Source organism: Petromyzon marinus, chromosome 25 (genome assembly GCF_048934315.1).
Source record: "Petromyzon marinus isolate PM22_M1 ecotype Great Lakes invasive population chromosome 25, UKy_Petmar_22M1.pri1.0, whole genome shotgun sequence".
Classification (NCBI taxonomy): domain Eukaryota; kingdom Metazoa; phylum Chordata; class Hyperoartia; order Petromyzontiformes; family Petromyzontidae; genus Petromyzon; species Petromyzon marinus.
Window position 1 is genome coordinate 10,024,341 of NC_133691.1, and position 19,636 is coordinate 10,043,976.

Sequence of the window (19,636 nt, forward strand, 5' to 3'; positions counted from 1 at the left end):
GTGGGGAAAACACACCCCCGTCCAGCAGCGGAACAGTTTACAGGAAGCCGCAGGTCTCCCCGTGGGGGGTTGGACGCTCACCTTGAGGGGCAGCACTTCCTTATTGATGCCGAAGAAATAGGCCATGGCCTTGGTCCAGGAGCACAGGCCCGCCACGTTGCCGCACACCTTGCGCGCCGTGTCAATGTTGTAGTCGGGCATGTCGAAGTATGGATGCAGCAGCTCCACCATCTCCTCCGTGATTGTGTCCTTAGGGAATTGCTGTTGCAAGAGGTGGGAGGGGGAGATGGGCAGCTGATACTAGCGCCTCTGATCCGTGAGGGTTTCGAGAAATCCTTAAACTTAGAGCTGTGCTCTTTGAGCACGCGCTGAGATACCACAAACCGCTTTGAAAGAGATTTCTCTCATGAAGATTCCCCGCTGAGTGGGATCGTCCCGTGGCGAGGTTTTCCTGGTTGAGGTCTCCTTAGGCGGAGCTTCCCCCCCGAGGGGTGGATTTCCCTGAATGAGGTCTCTATGGGAGAGGACCCCCTCTAGGTGAGAACCTCCCCTGTGTTAGGTCTCCCTGGGGAGAGAGAGGACTTCTCATGTTGCGAGGTCCCATATTAAAGAACCCACACCGGCTCCCCCCCCCAAATGCTTCCTCCTCCCCAGACAGCCCCCACACCTTGAGCGACCCGAGGAAGTTGCCGGCCGTCATGAGCTTGAGTGACTCCTGCCAGGACGGCGTCACGCAGCCGCGCTCGGGGTCCATGCGCACGGGGTTGACGCGCCGCTGGAACAGCAGCAGCACGCAGTCCATGATGCGCATGATGAGGTGCGGCGGACGGCCCAGGGTGCGCACCGTCGCGATGTCCGACTGCTTGATCGTCTTTGATGGCACAACGGGGGTAAGGAGAGAGGGAGGGAGGCAAGGAGATAGGAGGAAGTTGTACAGCGGTGATGAACGTGACTTGAAGTCAGGGACCTCAGGTCAGAGCTGGCACCAATGAGATCCTCGGTTGAAATCCAGGCAGCCGCTTATAATTAAACCGGGTTCTCAAATCAAATGTAGTGAATTAATTTTCTCTGCCTGGTCACCAGTAAGTGCATAAACGTCGTACTCAAATTATAAATGTTATGGGTTTACTCTCCAACACACCGGTGTGCTGAAGTTGTCACTAATTGGCACGTTTTGCTTAAATGACAAACTTTACTAATTGGCTGTGTCGGGTGGTAGTTGGTGAACGACACATTTATATATACGCGATCTAACCCAAAAAAAACTTTATTATGAATAATATTGGTCGTGAAAGCCAATGTGTTGAATTTATAACAAAAAAATCCGTAACATCAAATTTGGTTCTGCACTTGGTTTGGCTGAATTCCAGCTTTGAGAATGTAAAATATCAGTTTGACTGTAATGTGACAAACATTACACTGCAGTGGCAGGGTAGGAAATTGGTGCCCTTACTGTGTGAATCAGTGGTCACATGAATGGATCTCAGAAGTAGCTCTCTGAAATCCGCTTGCGTGGGCCCTTCTCTAATACGAACGGTTGGATTCTCCATCCCATGACATGGCACAATTTGGATACATTTTGGGGGAAAATGTTGTTTCTACAAATCTAAACCACTGGCGTGCACCTGCAGTGCTGCCTCAGCCTCCTCCAGCGCCGGTTTGGCAGCCACCAGCTTCTTCTCGGCCACGGCCTTGTCCACCGAGATGCTGTCCACGATCCGCTCGGCGGTCTCCTTCACCTTCTGCACCTCCATCTTCACCTTCTCCGCCGCCTGCGCCTTCACCGTCACCTCCTTCAGCACCTGCATGACCACGGGGACAGCACGGGCCTACTGTGGGCCTTTCTCCAACAACAAAGGGTCGCACCGCTCTCCGAGAGTTCTGAACGGATACTTCGTCTCGTGACATGATGATGATGATGGCTCAATCAGGAAAAATTGGGGAGAAGTTTTTTTGTTTTGTTTTCCCATAATGCCTGAAACTCCTGGGGCAAGTGCTGTCCTATCTTCTCTTTTAGTACTTCTCAAAATGCCTTGAACTGCCCCTATGAGACCCCTCCCCTTGTTTACCCATATGGCCCTGTGGTTTGCCATTATGCCGTAGTGACGCGTAGCGGCGCCGCGTCAGCGACGTACCTTGTCAGCCTTCTCATTGGCCACCTGCAGCTCCTTTTCTTTCATCTCCAGCTCCACGCTAAGCCCGGCTACCGACTCCGAGGCCTCCTTCAGCTTCTGCAGCCCCATTTGCATCCTGTCACCCCACGTATAGATCACACAGACACACAGACACATAAACAAAGACCCCTCGTGTAGAACTCCAAAGGCTTTTGGTGCAAGTGCTGTTAGCGAGCACCTACGAAGGTGGGCATGGCGCACAAAGCAGTAGTGTGGCCAGCAACTCACCCAGCCGACTTTCTCTCCCCTGTGTTGATGTTTAAAATACTGCAGCAGGTACTCATTTAAGGCTGAGTCAACCTAGGGAAGGCCCACGACAGGGTTGGATATCACTGGTCACTGAAATTAGCTGTGTGACCGGAAGTTGAACTCAGATCACCGGGTTCGAAGCGCAGTGCACTAACCACTGCTGCACCGCACTCCACAAGCGCAAACATGACCCACATGCGTGTATGTGCATGCACAACACACAACTTCACCTCCCGAACTCTAAAACTTACTGACAAACTGCAGTCGGTGCTGTATTAGTTTTTAGCTCTGAGTAAACCTGAAGAAGGAATCCCACGGCAGTCAGAGTCAAGACTCCACGTGCCCAGCAGGAAGGTTCACTATGTGGTGGGGGGCTCTGGGGGCTCAGGGGGGGGGAGGGCTCGGGGGGGGGGCTTACCTGTTCGCTAACGTCTGCACCTCCGTATGTTTCTCCTTGTACACAGTCTTGTATCCCTGCACGAAGGACAGGTACGACTTGGGCGTCACGTGGGTGGAGCGGCGGAACCTGCAATCGCCCGGCGCAACGTATCGGGGAGAGAGGAGAGAGACGAAGAGGTCGGGTCAGAGGTTATGTTTTACCGTGTCCCTGTCTGTCAGGTCTTTGAGCAATTTATCCTCCGATTTGACGTCATAGTATGTTTTAGCATTTGTTATCGTGCACTCTTATCAGTCTAGTCCATCACGAATGTGCCGAGCTGATCACACAGTGTGAGCGCTTTAGATCAACAATGCTTTCAGTCTGTTGTAAAACTGTTTCAGACTCAAGGATAGATCTAGAACATCTGCCGGTAACTGCTTCCAGGTCATTGCACAAGGTTTGTGCTCGGATACAGCAGCAGCATATCACCAGTTATATCTGTGAAATATTGTGTGCATTATAAATTGCCGATGCTCTGTGGGTTTTCCCCAGCCCTACCGTTGAAAGTAGTCGGTGCATTTCTCGGCAACGCCGTCCTGGAAGGAGCCCATGCAGGCCACGACCTCCTGCTTCACCTCCACCGTGCAGTCCATGGTGTACGACGACAGGAAGTGCTCCGACACTGGAGGGCAATGTGCAACGCACGGAGTATGACTCGTCTGCTCATCCACTTGTCCAACGGTCTAGCATGAGTATCGAGTTGGGTACCGTGGCTGTGCATGCCTGTGATCCACCACTTTGGAGGCAAGGGATGGTGGATACAATTGTGAATCTTACCACCTTTCTTGGCTGTCAGGCGGTTAAATGGTGGCAGTCCAACAAGGGTGTTCATTTTAACACGCAGTCTGCTTTCGCGACCAATATTATCTATAATCGAGTTTTTTTTGGGTTAGATCACGCACATATAAATGTGTCATTATATTACATGGATTATCAAGGGGGTTTATGTTGACACTTCCATATAATGGTACTCATATTACTGACCCACTAGAGCAGTGGTTCTTAACCTTGTTGGAGGTACCGAACCCCACCAGTTTCATATGCGCATTCACCGAACCCCTCTTTAGTGAAAAATAAAATGTGATTTTTTTCAAATTCAAGACATAGATATGTTTTTTACTGGTACACAAAATGAGCCGTGCATGAACATTACCTTGTTCAAAGAATAAAACCAACACAATGCATAAACTCACAACAAATTACATACCTGGAAATCAATGTGACTTCTGCTGTTGCCTTTGAGAGATCAGTTCAGATATGCGTGGCTTCACCTTGGCAAGTGCCACTCTCATGTCATTTTCACAGCAAAGTCTGTTCCTTTTCTTTGTTTTTATGTCCAGCATCCTCGAAAAGGATTGCTCACAAAGATATGTTGTAACAAATGGTATAAAAAAATTCAGGGCTTTCTTAGCAATAACTGGATACTTGTTCATTTGTCGACACCAAAACGTTGAGAGCGTTGTTGTTCTGAAGAGTTGCTGTTGAACCTGGCTCTGCTGAATTTCAATGATTTCGTCGAGGAATTCATCATTGACATCTGCTGTTTCAACAGCAAACGTGAACGGCTGTCTCACCCATGCTGGATATAACTCTCTTGTAGGGAAATATCCGTCGAGAGACTTTGCAAGCTCATCTAAGTGCGTGGCAATTGTTTGCTTCAGTTCCGTGGATACAGAAATATCTCCGATTCCAGACACATCTTCGATCTTACTTGCACAGTCGTCCAGAAGCGGGAAGTTTGCGAAGTTATTGTTCTCTGTTCGTCGTTTCCATAACGGTAGCTTTTTTTTAAAAGCCTTCAGGTGTTCTTCCGCTTCCATGATATTGACTCCACCACCCTGCATCTGCTGATTGAGATGATTGAGAGCTGCGAATATATCAGCCATGTACGCTAAAATGAGAATGAACTCAGGATTTTTGAAGCAATCTGCATGGCAGTGTTGGTGCTCTTGCAAAAACAGGGCTAATTCCACACGCATGGCAAAAACACGATTCAGCACCTGTCCCCGGGATAACCACCGAATATTAGAATGGAGCAGAAGTACCTCAAATTCAGAGCCCATTTCTTTACACAGCTCACTGAAGATGCGGTGCCTCAGAGCACTTTTTCGCACATAGTTCACACATTCCACCACAGTTTTAAATACTTCTGCCATTTTTGGAGGTAAGGTTTTTGTTGCCAACGCATGCCTGTGCAGAATACAATGCGTCACAATGATGTGTGGTGCATCGGCCTTTACTAGCGCACCAAAACCAGACTTTCTTCCCAGCATGACTGGAGCTCCGTCCGTACAAACTGCAGAAACCATATCCCATGAAAGATTGTTGTCTCTGAAGAAGTCATCCACAAGCTTCTTCACATCGGCTGCCTTCGTTGTTGTTGTAAGAGGCTTACAAAATAAAAACTCTTCTTTTATCATGTCGCCTTTCACATAGCGTACAAAAACAGCAAGCTGGCTTAGATCAGAAACGTCTGTGGTTTCGTCGAGTTGAAGGCTGAATTTTGCCGGGCTTGAAATCAGATCCGCGACTACTTGAGCCAAGATGTCTTTACTCATGTCTTCTATTCTGTCACTGACGGTGTCATTTGAAAGGGGAATTTGGGATAATTTACCTTCGGCCGCTGTTCCGAGTATCAGATTCGCCATCTTTAATGCAGCTGGTTTCACAAGTGTTTCACCAATGGTGTGTGGCTTGCCCTGCTTTGCGATCAGGTAAGCAACTTCGTACGATGCTGTCAGGATCGGTTTGTTAACAGGTACAAATCCAAGAGCAGGCAGAGTGGCCCTTTCATCGAATCTGGCTCTCTTCACCCTGAATTCAGCAAGTGTTGTGTTCTTGTATTCCCCGTCTCCATGCAGCTTCAAGAAGTGTTCCTTTAGTTTTGCCGGTGCAAGACTAGAGTTGCTCAACTTGGCGTTGCAAATCATGCAGATAGGACGCTCACTCCCATCACGTTCTGTGATACATGAGAATCCATGTTGTACATATTCGTCCAACCACTTTCTTCTTTTGCCCGACATAGTTAGTATGGATAAAATATTAAAGAAATCACACGACATACGACAACAACAGTCACACGTTGACTACTGAGTACGCACTAAATTCCCCGCAGCGCTGATTGGCCAAGCAGTGTAGCATGATCATCTGCAGCCAGTGATGGCCAAGCGGGCCGTGTGTGTCATCACAAATTTACACAATAATTCAAGTGTGTCCGGACCTCCGTGGCGGGGGCTCTGCCGAACCCCTGAGATCGACTCACCGAACCCCTGGGGTTCGATCGAACCCAGGTTAAGAACCACTGCACTAGAGGATGTTGATTTGAGTTGGCTAAAAACTAGTACTTGCACCCGCAACCTTTGAATTGGCTCTCGTATTGAATCACGATGCCCAAAGTCGTGATTCAATTCGTCAAACCTCTCGGAGCACTTGGGAAGGGGTGGGTGAGTCGTCGCACACCTCAACTCGACCCAACGCGGTGCGGCCAAAACCCAACAAACAAAAACCGTGGCAACTGCCACCGAGTGCCGCCGTCCCGCTCCATCAGGGGTGCCACGGTGGCGAGATGTTAACTACCTCGCCTGGTGTACAGGAGGTTGTGGGTTTGATTCTGACCCACGATTGCGTTGATTTTTCTCCGTTTCCTCCGGCTTTTCTCTCCACATTTAGAAACATGCATTTGGAGTATTTGGCTGGTATAAATTTCCACCCGATGATAAGCCACTTCGTTGAGATATAATTTGTGGCCAAGTCACTTCTGAAAAAGAGCTTTATAGCTCAGTGGGCCTTTACTGGTAAAATAAATAATTGTTTCGTTTTTGGTTTAAGTTTACCAGCCACGAGCGCGTCCTTGGGCCAGCGGCTGAACCAATCCATGGTGCAGCCGGAGATGAGCGCAGGGAAGCGCAGGGCGCGCGTGCGGAAGCGCTCGCCGACGGGCGAGAAGCAGAGCACCACGTGCAGGTTGAGGCGCACGCGCGTCATGAAGAACTCGTGCAGGTTCTCCTGCGTGGGCGGCCGCCGCGGGTGCTGCTTCTTCATCACCGGCGCCAGCTCGCTCAGGATCTCGTCCATCTCGTCACGAGCGAACAGGTTCGACACCTGTGGTGGTGGTGGAGGGAGTTTGTGGTGGAGGGGGGGGGGGGTAGGGAGAGGTCGAGGTAGAGGGGAAGAGGTGGGTATATTATAAATGGGTTTGTGAAGTCATTTAAGAAAAGAGTGGAACTCGATGTAGCATGGTTGGCATGGGCCCTGATGCAATAAATTAATTAGTAGCTTTTTGAAAGCCTACCGCCTATGACCTCCAGGCCTTAAGGGCTCCAAAGCAGTTGCATCACCTACACACCCAATAGCTACTCCAATATGAGCAACTGGATAGCCAGTCGGCTTAGCGGTGAGCGCACTGAGCCAACACCGTTAAGAACCTGGGTTCGAATCTGGGATGTAGCCTCCTGTGATTGAACCAGGTTCCCAATTGACCACTGTTAACTTTTTACAAAGTTATACAAATTGCATCCATTCTGTAGGATGATGGGCTGTGCTGATCCCAAATTGTGATTGGAACTAACCACAGCACCTATAGACATCTATTAATATACACGTATATTACTATACGTCTATAGGTGCACCTCCGATTAGCACGGTTGGCTATGTACGGTGCCAAAGAAGTTCAACAGACATACAAGCATAATACAGGGACTCCTCTACTTATCAACATTCGACTTACGAACTTTCAGAGATGCAAACAAACCTGTCCGTATGTTTAGTTCCCTGTTCAGACCGAGAGTAGTAAGTTCAACCGCTGCACAAAAAATGGCAGTGGTGGCATCTACAGTTGCAGAATGTGAAGAACCAGTGGCATCTACAGGAGATTATGTAACTTTTAAAGCCCTGTGTTTAGTATACATGCCATACAACATGTTTGGAATCGACAGGAATAAAGTTTGACTTACAAACAAATTGAACAGACCTCCGGAACCTAACTTGTTCATAAGTAGAGGAGTCCCTGGATATTGTTTATTATGAGCAAATCCTAAAACAGGCAAATTTTAAATCATGAGTAGACGAATCAACGAATTGTTCTGCCCCATCCCTGGCCTCACCTCCCCAGAGGAGAGCACGTTGTTCATATACTCCAGGAATGCCTCGTCCTTGATCTCGTTGTCCGTGAAGAGGAAGGTGATGCCCTTGCCCTGCTGCCCCGCCACACGGTACAGCACCTTCAGGTCCTCCAGAAGGTTGGACGTGTTGTAGGACCTGCTCGCCGGGGTCACCACGGGGGTTAGTACAGCGGGGTCAGAGTCGGTGCGCAGTGATGCGGATAAGTGACGGAGATGCATGGAGCCATCAGTGGGGAGACCTGGATTTTAGGGTGCGGAGCCGTGACCATGAGGGACCCCGAGAAGCATGGACTTAGACTAAACTAAACTATTGTTTATTTTACCAGGTAGAGTCCACTGAGCTATGAAGCTCTTTTTCAGAAGCAACCTGGCCACAAATGATAGCTCAACAAAGTGGCTTATCAAGTGGAAATGTAAAGCAGCCAAATACTCTAAATGCACGTGGATTCTAAATGCGGAGGGAAACACCGGAGGACCCTGAGAAAAATCCACACAGCTAAAGGTGGGGAGAGACACATAAACTCCAGACATAGAGGCGTCAGGGTCAGAATCGAACCTACGACCTCCTGTATACTAGGCGAGGTAGTTAACATCTCACCATCGTGGTGCCCACTGACAGGGGTAGGGGCAGACAAGGAGATTACGGGAAGGCATGGGTGAAGTCACATGGGTAATACGAGTCAACCACGGGGGACCCTACACGAATGGCCCACGGCACCATGGGGTGAATACGGGAGAGGGACTCACAGGGACGGCCAAAGGCCATCCTAAAAATAAAAAAAATCACAAGAGTGATTTGGGTAAATACAGGAAACCTCACAAGAATGGTGCAGGGTATCATGTGAAGCCTCGGAGGCTGTATAAGTGAAGACGAGGAGCCTCATGGGGTCATCTGATGGCATCATAGGGAGCACAAGCGCACCAAAGGCAAATAAATGGGGCTCAGCAGAGAATAACAGAAACTCACGGGGCCAACATCGGTAAGCAAAGTGTGTCTTCCAGAGATTGCACATTTAAAACGCTAATTTGCGAGAATATTTCATGTGGAAGCAATCAAGTCTGGGATATTTATGAAAAATAACCATAATGGTATAACATCATTAGCTTAATAGATATGTAGATAAAATTGTACTCATTGCACGGGATATGAATTGTTTATGCAAATCATTGCAGTAATTGCCGCGCGAGCAATCTCGTTTGAAGGAGAAAGAAAAAATGTATGCTGCGGAGATGATTAAAGGGGTAATTTCCCAGCAGTAATTGCAGGGCCCAGTTCAACAGATCTCATCAGATCTCGGAAGCTAAGCAGAGCTGAGCCTGCATAGTGCTTGGATGAGTGACCACTGTGTGCACCAGACGGCCATGGAGCTGTGTTGCATGGCAGTTGGCAGGGAGCGGTGCAGCCAAATCCTTTGTCGCACTGCACTTCTGCGCCGGCACATCTGAGCTGCCTGCCTTCACCAACTTGAAAAGTGCTGAATGTCAAATCGAACTGAATATGTTGGGCATCGTGCCGGACGACACCAGGCACAGCCCAATCACATATCGTCAGAGAGCCATACACCAACAACAGCCGCCATTCGCCACTAAGTGGCGGTGACGTCACCACAAAGCTTGTGCCAGGCTAGGTGCACTTTGAGCCTTGCAGCACAACCACGAGAGCTTATACAGCGGTACCGTGTGCACGTGGGGGGTGGTGGAGGTGAGGATGTTGACCTGGACAGGGTGATCTGGAAGGTTTTGTAGCCGGCGATGTAGGAAGCGAGGCGTGCCAGGCTCTGCTTGCCTGAGCCACCCACGCCGACGAGCAGCGCGTTCCCACGTGGTGTCCGGATCACGCGGGAGATCTGCAGGACGGATGACGGTGCGGGGGGACACCTCTCTGTGTACGATACTCTCGGTGTGTTATATAGCATGTTACATTGTGTGATTTGCAGATCGGACGTCGATGTCACATAGCCACTTCTGAGCTACCACAGCTAGCAGTGCACCACCATGTGTGAGAGATGAAGTTACAGAACTACTTTTGAAGTCGCTTCTATTGGCCTCTTTATCCACACTATATATCCTGCAAAGAGTGCCCATCGAATGTCATCAAAGTCAAATTGGTAACACCTAGTACTGGAATAAACTAAAATAAGCAGTAACCAACAATTTTGCTTCTTTTTTTCAGAGTGGGGGTGGCCACACAGAAGTCAAGTGATTCACGGGAGGCTTGAGCTGATTAAGAGCTAAAATATATATGAATGAGAAGAAAGGTAGTATTCAGAGTAGGGTAGCCACACAGACGTGACGTGATTTATCAAGCAGTAGCCAACATTTTGAACGATGTTTCTTTGTGCATTTATCTGTGACTGGGCTGAGACCAGCAACTTAATTCACTTGCGAATGCAATTAAGCCATGAGCGACCGAAACCCCGGACCTCAGAAAGCAGCACCAGCTCGTTGCTCTCATCCTGCCATTCGCTCCCCTGATCCAGCCCAGCCACTTCTACCATAGTGGATGTGCGCCTGCGTGTGCGTGCGCGTACGAACACATCCGTGTACAGACACGTGGACACACGCGTCCGTGGCCCACCACCGCACCTTGACCAGGTGCAGCATGGCGTCTGTGAAGAACACGAGGTCCATGCGGGCTCCGCGCACGCTCTCGTTGTACTGCTGCAGGAAGAAGTTGAGGCGGTCGCGCAGCTCGTCGTACGAGGCGATCGGCTCGTAGATCTTGGGCATGTCGAAGTCGGCATCCTCTGGCTCGTCGCCTGCGGGACACGCCAAAGTAATTCAGCTTTGTTTGTTGGCGCGCCATCGTTCAGAGCGACATGAACCGGAGCAGATGTCGCCCGAGTGTGGAGGCCCTGTCTCTGCCTCCGGGTTACGCGACCTGTGACCCCGTGCTCTTCACCACCGCTGGTGTCACCGCGGTGCACCATGATCACTCCGCCAATCTTTCTTAACTTGCTCGGAGCTGGAATTAGCCAAATAAAGTGAAGGAAAAAAAAAAAATCTGAGCTTGTCAGGCCACGCCACGCGCGTACCCGTGGCCTCCGGGGCGTCGCGGAGGAAATCCACGAAGAAGGCCCTCTCCCCCACCGCCAGGGCCTCCCCCGCCGCTGCGCCCAGCTCCTCGCTGGCCACGGCTGCCAGCCGCTCCTCGAACCAGTCGGTGTCTTCGGCGCATGTGAAGCGGTCGGCGATGACCCGCTCGCACTCGTGCTTGAAGAGACGCAGCAGCAGCTGCGGACGGTCGGGAGGAGCAGGCCGGATCACGGGGCAAAGGTCAACTGCGGTACTCTCTTTACTTACAAAATCGTTACTTCGTTGGAATAGACGTGGCAATCATCGCCTCTCTACTACAAAAATATGGGAGGACCCTCCTGAAAGTCATGAGATTTAGTGGGGCTTTCCTGGGTGAACAAGCGTAGGAACATAATAAGTAATATTATTATTCCAATTGTGCTCATTAAAATAAAATCATTATTTGAGGGATAATATTGGGAAATGCAGATGTATACACATACTCTGCGCAGTTATGGAAGGCATATCGGGATGGAAGTGATAAAACAAAGAGGCGATTAGCACGCTTGGCTATGTACAATGCGAAAGAAGTTCAACATACACACATATATAACTGAAAAGTGACACAACATTGTCACACACTAAAAACATGAACATATGTATATGGTGTGCATGACCTGCTTTAACGTATGGATCACACGCATGGACATTAACAAACAAAATGAAACAACAGCTAAAAAGCGCATAGGGAAGCGGGGAGAGCCGCAAGCCTGGAATTACCTCTGGCGAGGACACGACATCGGCTGTGGTGTTGAGCAGGCCCTGCCAGATGCGTGAGAGGTCGCGCAGGTTGAACACGTAGTGGAACTTGGCCGGCGTCGGCAGCATCTTGATCTTGGTGAGCTGCCAGAGGCGGCGTGTGGCCGGCACGAGCTGGGCCGCCAGGGCGCGCACGCCCTCCGTGAAGCCGCGCGCTGCGCTGTAATGCCCCGTGCCGATCACACCTGCGTCGGCGGTGGCGGAAGACAGCGACGCTCAGTCATCATTATCATCGTCAAGTGCCAGGGGGTCAGAGGAGGCAGGATTTGGCGGCACTGAATCAGAATGAATCCCGGGGCTAGGCTCCCAGCTGAGACAAAGCCAAGTTTCGCAAATAAAATGCACAATGTCGCACACCGTTTGCAAAAATGTTGTTAATTGTATCACTTTGTTGGTTTTCAATTGTGGTCATTCTATATGCAGGATAGCCTCCCCCCATGACCCACAGGCCATATTTCATCACACTTTGTCAGTGTGAGTTGATGGCAGGCACTGCACTGCCCGTTGCGCAGGGTGAATTGGTGGTAGATTGGCCAATGGGTTCCAGTAAAAACAAGGAAACATGTTTCTGACAAGCTGTGTATCTTTAGCAAACTTTAATTTGGACAACCCTAATTTGGCCATCCCTGACTTGGCCACTCTTGATTTGGCCACATAATTTGACCACTTTTGATTTGGCCACTCTTCATTTCAGCACTCATGATTTAACCACCACTGATTTGGTCACTCTTTATTTGGTCACTCACGATTTGGCCACCACTTATTTGGCCACTAATAATTTGGCCACCATTGATTTTGTCACTTTTTGATTTGGCCACTCTTGATTTGGCCACCACTGATTTGGCTACTCATGATTTAGCCGCTTCTGAATTGGCCGCTCTTCATTCGGCCACTTATGCTTTGCCCACCACTAATTAGGCTAATCTTGATCTGACCACCACTGATATGGCGTATTTTTGATTTGGCCACTCTTGATTTGACCACTCATGATTTGGTCACCTCTGAATTGGCCACCACTGATATGGCCCCTTTTTGATTTGGCTACTCATGCTTTGGCTACCACTGATTTAGCCACTTTTTTATTTGGCCACCAATGATTTGGCCATTTTTGATTGGCCACTCTTGATTTGGCCAATCTTCATTTGCCCACTTCTGATTTGGCCACCACTAATTTGGTCACCACTGATTTGGTCACACTTCATTTGACCACTATTGATCTGGCCAATTTTTGATTTGACCACTTTTTTACTTAGCCACTCTTGATTTGGCCACCACTAATTTTGCCACTTTTAATTCGACCAACTCGTGATTTTGTCAATCTTCATTTGGCCTCTTATGATTTGGCCACCGCTGATTTGGCCACTCTTGATTTAGCCACCTCTGAATTAGCCATTCTTCATGTAACCCTTATTAAATTCTACCATCTGAAACAGCTACACAGAATTTTGCCACTCATGACCTATCCACCAGATTTGGCCACCAAATCAAATGAAACCAAAACATTACCTTGAGATGTTTTTTTTTTCACCCAGGAAACCTTTACTTTGTCTCATGACTCCTTTTCAGGAGAGTCCTCCCAAGTTTTCACAAAAGAGGGGGGGTTGGGGGCGATGATTGCGATGTGTCATCCCAATTCAGTAATTTAATGAAACGAGAGTTGGCTGGGTAAGCACAACAGGGGAACAGATTCCTAGGCCGGTCCAAACTGGAAGCATGAACAAGTGGGGGGACCCGAAAGCCGCTCACCAAGAGAGCCGCACGGTTGGCTACGTACGGTGCGAAAAAAGTTAAACATAACGTGTACATGCATACCAAAGATCTTGTCGATGGAGGCGTTGGAGGGCAGCGTGCAGTTGAAGATGGACAGCTGCCGCTTGAGCCGCTGCGGGATGTCGTTGCGGCCGCCCCCCGGGTGGATCATGGCTGCCACGAACTGCACGTCCACGATGTTGGTGAACTCGCCTGGCTTCTCGAGGTTGTAGAAGCCTCGCTGCTCCATCAGCTGCCGCACGATCTCGTTGGTGACCTGCACCAACGGGGCCGCAAGCCCCGTTTGGAATCGCTCACCCATCACGCATCCGAGCTGTGCCGCTCCCCTAAGATGCTCGCGTTGCCGATGGCACGACCAAGTCCCCGGAATGACACGGCGCTGTCAAGCGCGTTGTTTTGTCGTGCTTCATTGATGGAGTTCATAGATAAACTCAAGAGGTGCCAGGCTTGTCCAGGGATCAGAGGGCTGAGCCTCCCACATGCATGAACACTCGCTAATTGGCTGAATACATCTTAATATAAAAGCATACAATGCACGACCCTCCTTAAAATATCTAAATATTAGGTATCCTGCGTAGATAAGTAATTATCGCTATCACTGCTTCGCAATATTTGTGAATGGATTATTTGTCTCATGACATGGGGTGGAGTGGTGGTACAGCGGTTCACATAGTGTATCTTGACCCTGATGACCTTAGTTCAATTCCCTACCATGGCTGACATCAGTGGCAAATGACATCTGAACCGCTCCTCGCTCACTACCGACGTCACCATTCCAGACTGACCAGAGTGGTAAAATATGTCCATGTATGTATGTACGTTGAACTTCTTTGCACCGTACTGAGTCAACTGTGTTTAATCGGAGGTCAAAACAAGCCCCTGTGAATGACTCCACGTAGGGAGGCCTTCATCCATCAGTGGATTGACAATGGTCTGTGAACCAACAAAGGAAAGTCAAACGAATGAGCTCCGTGCCTCACCTGGTCGCCCCACTCGTTAATGATGGGCATGTTGATGTCGTCGATGAAGACGGTCAGCTTCTTCCCGGCCGGCGGTCCATATGTCGTGCCCATTTTCTTGTCGACGTAGCTCTCGATGGTACGCTGCGCCATGATGAGGAGGGGGGATGAGACAAAGGCGAGAGGGGAAAATGAGACAGAAGTAGCTCCGGAGTTTCGCGGCATCGAGTTTTAAAAGCACTGCCGTGTGACAGCCACAACCGTGTGAAAACCCTCTTTAAAACTCCCATTTCTGTCCACACATTGCAATGGCGATGTAACTGCAATTTCACCACGACGGAGTAATCATGGCCAATATCACTGATACTGCCACACTTTTCTCATGGCCTTCTTCTCTCTGCTACCTCCCGAAGTTTGCAGAGTCAACACCGTTCCTCCAAGGCCAAGTTTCACAATATCCTAGAATCTCATACTTCATCCCATGTTGCTAAAAACATTGGTGACATTTTTATGATAAAAAATAAGCACCTCTTTCAGGGAGGGGTGAAAGGGGAAGTGTGTGTGGATACTCATTATGCGCTGGGGGCACACGCGATGCATCTGCCAGCCATCTCAGCCAATCAACCCATGGCACCTATGTTTGTCCCGTGACCTCCTGTCAGCGAGTCTATGAAACTCCACGTGGCCTCAAAGTGCGCCTGGCGTGGCACAAGCCCCGTGGTGACGTCACTGCCATTTCGAGGCGAACGGCAGCTGCTGTTGTTGGTGTGCTGGGAGGAGCTGGATGGGTAACCCACCTGGAACATGAGCGGGGTCGTGGCCGATGAGAAGTTGAGATTCTTGGCCAGGTGCGTCTCTGGGTCGTACTTGCTCAGATATCCTTTGAGCATCACTGTCTTGGCCGTGCCCTGCTCGCCCATGAGCAGCACGCTCTGTGCACGTGAACACGTCAAGACGTTACAGACACAGTGAGCTCTCCCAGTCGACATCGTCGTGAGCTTCAGGTTGAGGAGGCTCCAAACCATCAATGACTGGGGTTTCCAGGATCGGATGAGGTGTGTGTGCGGATTGACCGGGGAACTGGGTGTGATGTTAAATCGATGTCACCCTTTAAAACACCGCTGAGAAAAGCTAAGAGGAGCCATCCTTAACCATCCTCCTCCCTTAGTTCTCGCTCAAAAGCTTTAGAATAGACTGTGGTATTATAAGGTTAAGGGCGACGACTTTCCATGGAACGTAGGGTGACTGCGGACTTTGTAAGAAGGAGGGCTTGATTGTTGAGGCGGAGCCAACGTGCCGGAGAGGGAAGTGAGATGAGAGAGGAGAGGGAGGAAGGATCACTGCAAACTTAAAATGAATAAAGTTAATCTGAGACTTGACAATAAATAATGATGAATCGTCATCATCATCAATCATCACACAATTGCCTTGAATTTCAGCCCTCCCATTAATCCATCTGCAGATGTCACGTCGGACTGGAATACTAAGGTGGCATTTGTATCCTCCACAACCTGGAGACAGGAGCCACCATTGATGTACAGGTCAACTGTGACAAAAAAATAAAATCTCAACAGAATCGTCAATAACACTGTGGCCTTAAAAAGAAAAGAATGTATAACAAGACGTGACGTTTTAGGCAATGGCCCTTCCTCACAGCACACGATGAGAGAGGTGGGGAAGGGGGTGGGGGGGGCAGTCAAGTGGGTGCTGTCCGGCACTCGCCTTGCCCTGCTTCGCAATGTTATGGATGAGGAAGTCCGTGCGCACGTTGTCCACGTTGGGCACCAGGATGGAGTTGTACTCGGGTGTGTGGTCGCCGGGGTAGGCGTACTCCTCCACGCGCGAGCTCCAGTGCACCCACTGCCCTGCGCCACGCACCGCCACGGGGAGGGGGTGGGGGGGGGAGGAGGTCGCCCCACACCGCGCGTCACCTGCGGAGCGCCGCTCGGAACACCGGCTTGCCCCGTTTCCCACGACGCACCGCCGCGTCAACCGTTGCCCGCGCCGCGCCGAACCTCGCGTGCCGCGCAATTGCTGGCAATGCGGCTGCACGCAGTTGCTTCATATGAGCCAATGCTGTTTCTGGACATCTGTGAAAAAAGAGCTCTTTTAGCTCATCGGATTCCTTCAGTATAAATACATATTCTGATTCTGTTTTTCACACCCATGGGCGACATAGCTCTCGAGGCTGCAGGCAAGCGCAACCGCACCTGGGCAGTTGCCCTGCCACTCTCCACTGACACCAACCCACTCGTTCCTTGCTACCAATTCTGCTGCAGCTGCCGCCGCCGCTGTCGTCAAGGCGCCCCCTCGTGCCGGCGCTCACCATCGGCGCCGACCATGTAGTCGAACATGGAGTCCTCTCCATGCGGTGACACCGCCGGCAGGTCGAGCCGCATGGACTCGTGCGAGCGCAGCCACAGCTCCATGCGGCGCCGGTCGTCGAGCTCCAGGTACGCGCAGACGCTCCACATGAGTGCAAACACGTAGAGCCGACCCAGGTGCTCAGGCGTCACCTCTCCTCCGTGATCCTGCTCGGAGGACACGGGCGTTGCAAGCTCAGTGCGATCAGCATGTCCGTGTGTGCGTGCTTAGGAGGAGCTTCTGTTTGGCTGGATAGAAGGGGCTAAACGGGCATGATACGGGCTGGAGAAGAGATGGAGCTGATGCGGTTCAGGTGGATGTGGAGCTGAGTCGACTTGCTGACGACTGGTACCAGCGGTGTCAAGATCGGTCTCTGTAGAGGAGGCTCGTGAAGGATGCTGCTACTGGGCTGTTGGAGGCAGTCGCTCTCCAACAACAACGGAAGGCAGAGGAGTGACGCTCATGGCTAACATACAGCAAGTTGGCACAGTTGGGGATACAGCTGGGGCATCTGCCAGTCATCTCAGTCAACTCAGGGCACCTGCTGGGTCTGTTCCGTGATCTATCGGCGAGCCTTCAACACAGGCACCGTGGTGATGTCACCGCCACTCAGTGGCGAATGGCGGCTGTTGTTGTTGTTGTAGTAGCAGGAGGGATCGCGCACACGAGGCGTGTCGCCGCCGAGTCACCTTGCTGGGGATGAGGCCCTGCAGCATGTTGAGGCTCTGCACGATGACGAAGGCCTCCAGGGTGTCCATCTTGAAGGAGAGCGAGTGCGCCGCATAGCGGTACAACTCGAGGAAAGACTTCGCGTACAGGCTCCGCAGCGTCTCCCTCTCCTGCGGCGAGCGCTGCTTGAGCCAGCCCTGTGCGGCGCAAGCGGGATGCCAAATGAATGGGCGATTGCACCGGGCAAACAGTGGCAGAGCGTAGGCGAGTGCAAGCTGCCGTGCTGCAAACAGCAGCAGCACGTTGACAAATGGCCACTCGATAATGTGCATTCGACCTGTTACCATATATCCCCCCCACCTCATAATCCAATTGTCATTAACCACCTCCTATCATCATCAATTGTGCAGCTATCCGGTGTGCAGGTGGTGCAGCTGCAAACGGGCGAGAAGGTCCCAGGGACTGAGTTTCGCAGAGGGGGGAATCAGACAGGGGGCCCCATATCATTGCTCACACCCAGGGCCCGTGCCACCCACGCCACACCGCTGCCCACGCCCCTTCCCGTAGAACGACCAGCACCACCAAAGACAAAGATTCCCTGTATAGCCTTAGCAGACTGTTGGGGCAAGTGCTGTTAGCGAGCACCTATGAAGGCCGGCACGGCACACGAGGGGGTGGGTTGCCAGCACCACACCTGGCCCCCTTTATATCCCGAGTGGCAATGTTTACACATCGCACCAGGTACTCATTGGAGACTGAGTCAACCTAGGGGAGGCCCAGGACCGGTTTAGATAATTGTCACTGGCGTTAGCCATTAGCGAGAATCAAACCCGGGTTGCAGGGTTCGTATCGCGGTGCACTAACCGCTCCACCACCACCACCACAACAACCATCACCACCCACCTCCAGGATTGGGCTCCAGTCGAGCACAGAGGAGCTCATGAACACCATGCCGTTGCGCGAGACGGTGGCGGGCGACGCATTGTCGATGTTGTGCGGCTCGAACACCACCTTGCAGTTGGGCGCCATGGGGATGCGGTCCCCGTTGGCCAGAGTCAGCGTCTTGTTGTCGTCAAGCACCGAGTTGAGATTCTCGATCCAGATGGCGTCGACCGGCCCGTCCAGCACGATCCAGATGTGCTCGCCTGTGAAGGGGCATGGGGGAGGGGAGGGGGAAGGGCGAGGATTGGGAGTGTCAATGTCTTAACCTCGCCCAATAAAAAAAAAGGGTTATGCCCTTATCTCCTGTAGGATAATCCGTGTTTGCTGTCGCTGGCCATGATACTCCCTCCCAGCACATCCCTTTTCTGAAGTTCTTCTGCACATACATGTTCATCCCTTTTGTCAATCCACTCTTAGGTGATGGCCTCCCCACGCCACACAAGTTGTGCGGGTAATGTGACACACCCTTCACCACATCGCTGCCGGCCGCATAGCAATACGGGCGCTTCGGCTTGTGCTCAGCAACTGAAATTTTAAAAATGATCTTTATTCACAAATATTAACAATATCCTAAACCTAATCGCGTAAATTAACAACTGCTCCTATGCTCCCCCGGTTCACTCTTGCATTGGTGATAATGAACTTCCGAGAGGCATTTCAGTGGTTGGACGTTGTTGGGACGTTGAAACTGAACCGACGGCGGCTCGGCGTGAATTTACGCATCTATCGCTTCGGTTTGCCAAGAGGACTCTGCCGATGGGTCTCGACGTGACCTCCGACCCCCGGCGCTCCCCCCGGGGCCGCACCTTTCTTGGCGCGGGTCGTCTTCCTCCAGAGCGTGGAGAAGATGCCGTCCGTCCAGTCGTTGGTGGCCACGTCCAGGCGCCCAAACATCTGTGGCGCCGTGATGGCCTTGGGGTTCATGCGCATCTCGCGGTGCGGGGACCCGCACTCTGCTCGTGGCATGAAGCCAGATGCGGGATGACACGGCACGATGAGCACCAAGCACAGCGCGCGATAAAATCTTGTGGCGTCAAACATTTGGGGGCCCATTAAAAGTCTCTGTGATTTAGCGTTTGACTACTTTTATCTGAATTGCCTGCGCTCCGGTTAGAG

The 19,636-nt window shown here is 51.0% G+C and overlaps 1 protein-coding gene across 1 annotated transcript in view; it reads right to left on the reverse strand.

Moving 5' to 3' along the window:
- The window catches only part of DNAH5 (dynein axonemal heavy chain 5), a 111,149-nt gene that overhangs the window by 20,735 nt on the left and 70,778 nt on the right, over positions 1 to 19,636 (reverse strand). Inside the window, exons 42-61 of the mRNA XM_076069536.1 lie at positions 19,327 to 19,473; positions 18,482 to 18,723; positions 17,599 to 17,775; positions 16,872 to 17,076; positions 16,268 to 16,410; positions 15,343 to 15,477; positions 14,567 to 14,689; positions 13,629 to 13,842; positions 11,778 to 12,001; positions 11,018 to 11,216; positions 10,569 to 10,741; positions 9,699 to 9,829; positions 7,965 to 8,118; positions 6,696 to 6,963; positions 3,361 to 3,484; positions 2,842 to 2,949; positions 2,136 to 2,250; positions 1,626 to 1,802; positions 668 to 871; positions 82 to 261 (exon numbers count right to left, since the gene is read on the reverse strand). Coding sequence (XP_075925651.1) covers positions 82 to 261; positions 668 to 871; positions 1,626 to 1,802; positions 2,136 to 2,250; positions 2,842 to 2,949; positions 3,361 to 3,484; positions 6,696 to 6,963; positions 7,965 to 8,118; positions 9,699 to 9,829; positions 10,569 to 10,741; positions 11,018 to 11,216; positions 11,778 to 12,001; positions 13,629 to 13,842; positions 14,567 to 14,689; positions 15,343 to 15,477; positions 16,268 to 16,410; positions 16,872 to 17,076; positions 17,599 to 17,775; positions 18,482 to 18,723; positions 19,327 to 19,473 — 3,443 coding nt within the window. The remainder of the gene's footprint in view (positions 1 to 81; positions 262 to 667; positions 872 to 1,625; positions 1,803 to 2,135; positions 2,251 to 2,841; positions 2,950 to 3,360; positions 3,485 to 6,695; positions 6,964 to 7,964; positions 8,119 to 9,698; positions 9,830 to 10,568; positions 10,742 to 11,017; positions 11,217 to 11,777; positions 12,002 to 13,628; positions 13,843 to 14,566; positions 14,690 to 15,342; positions 15,478 to 16,267; positions 16,411 to 16,871; positions 17,077 to 17,598; positions 17,776 to 18,481; positions 18,724 to 19,326; positions 19,474 to 19,636) is intronic.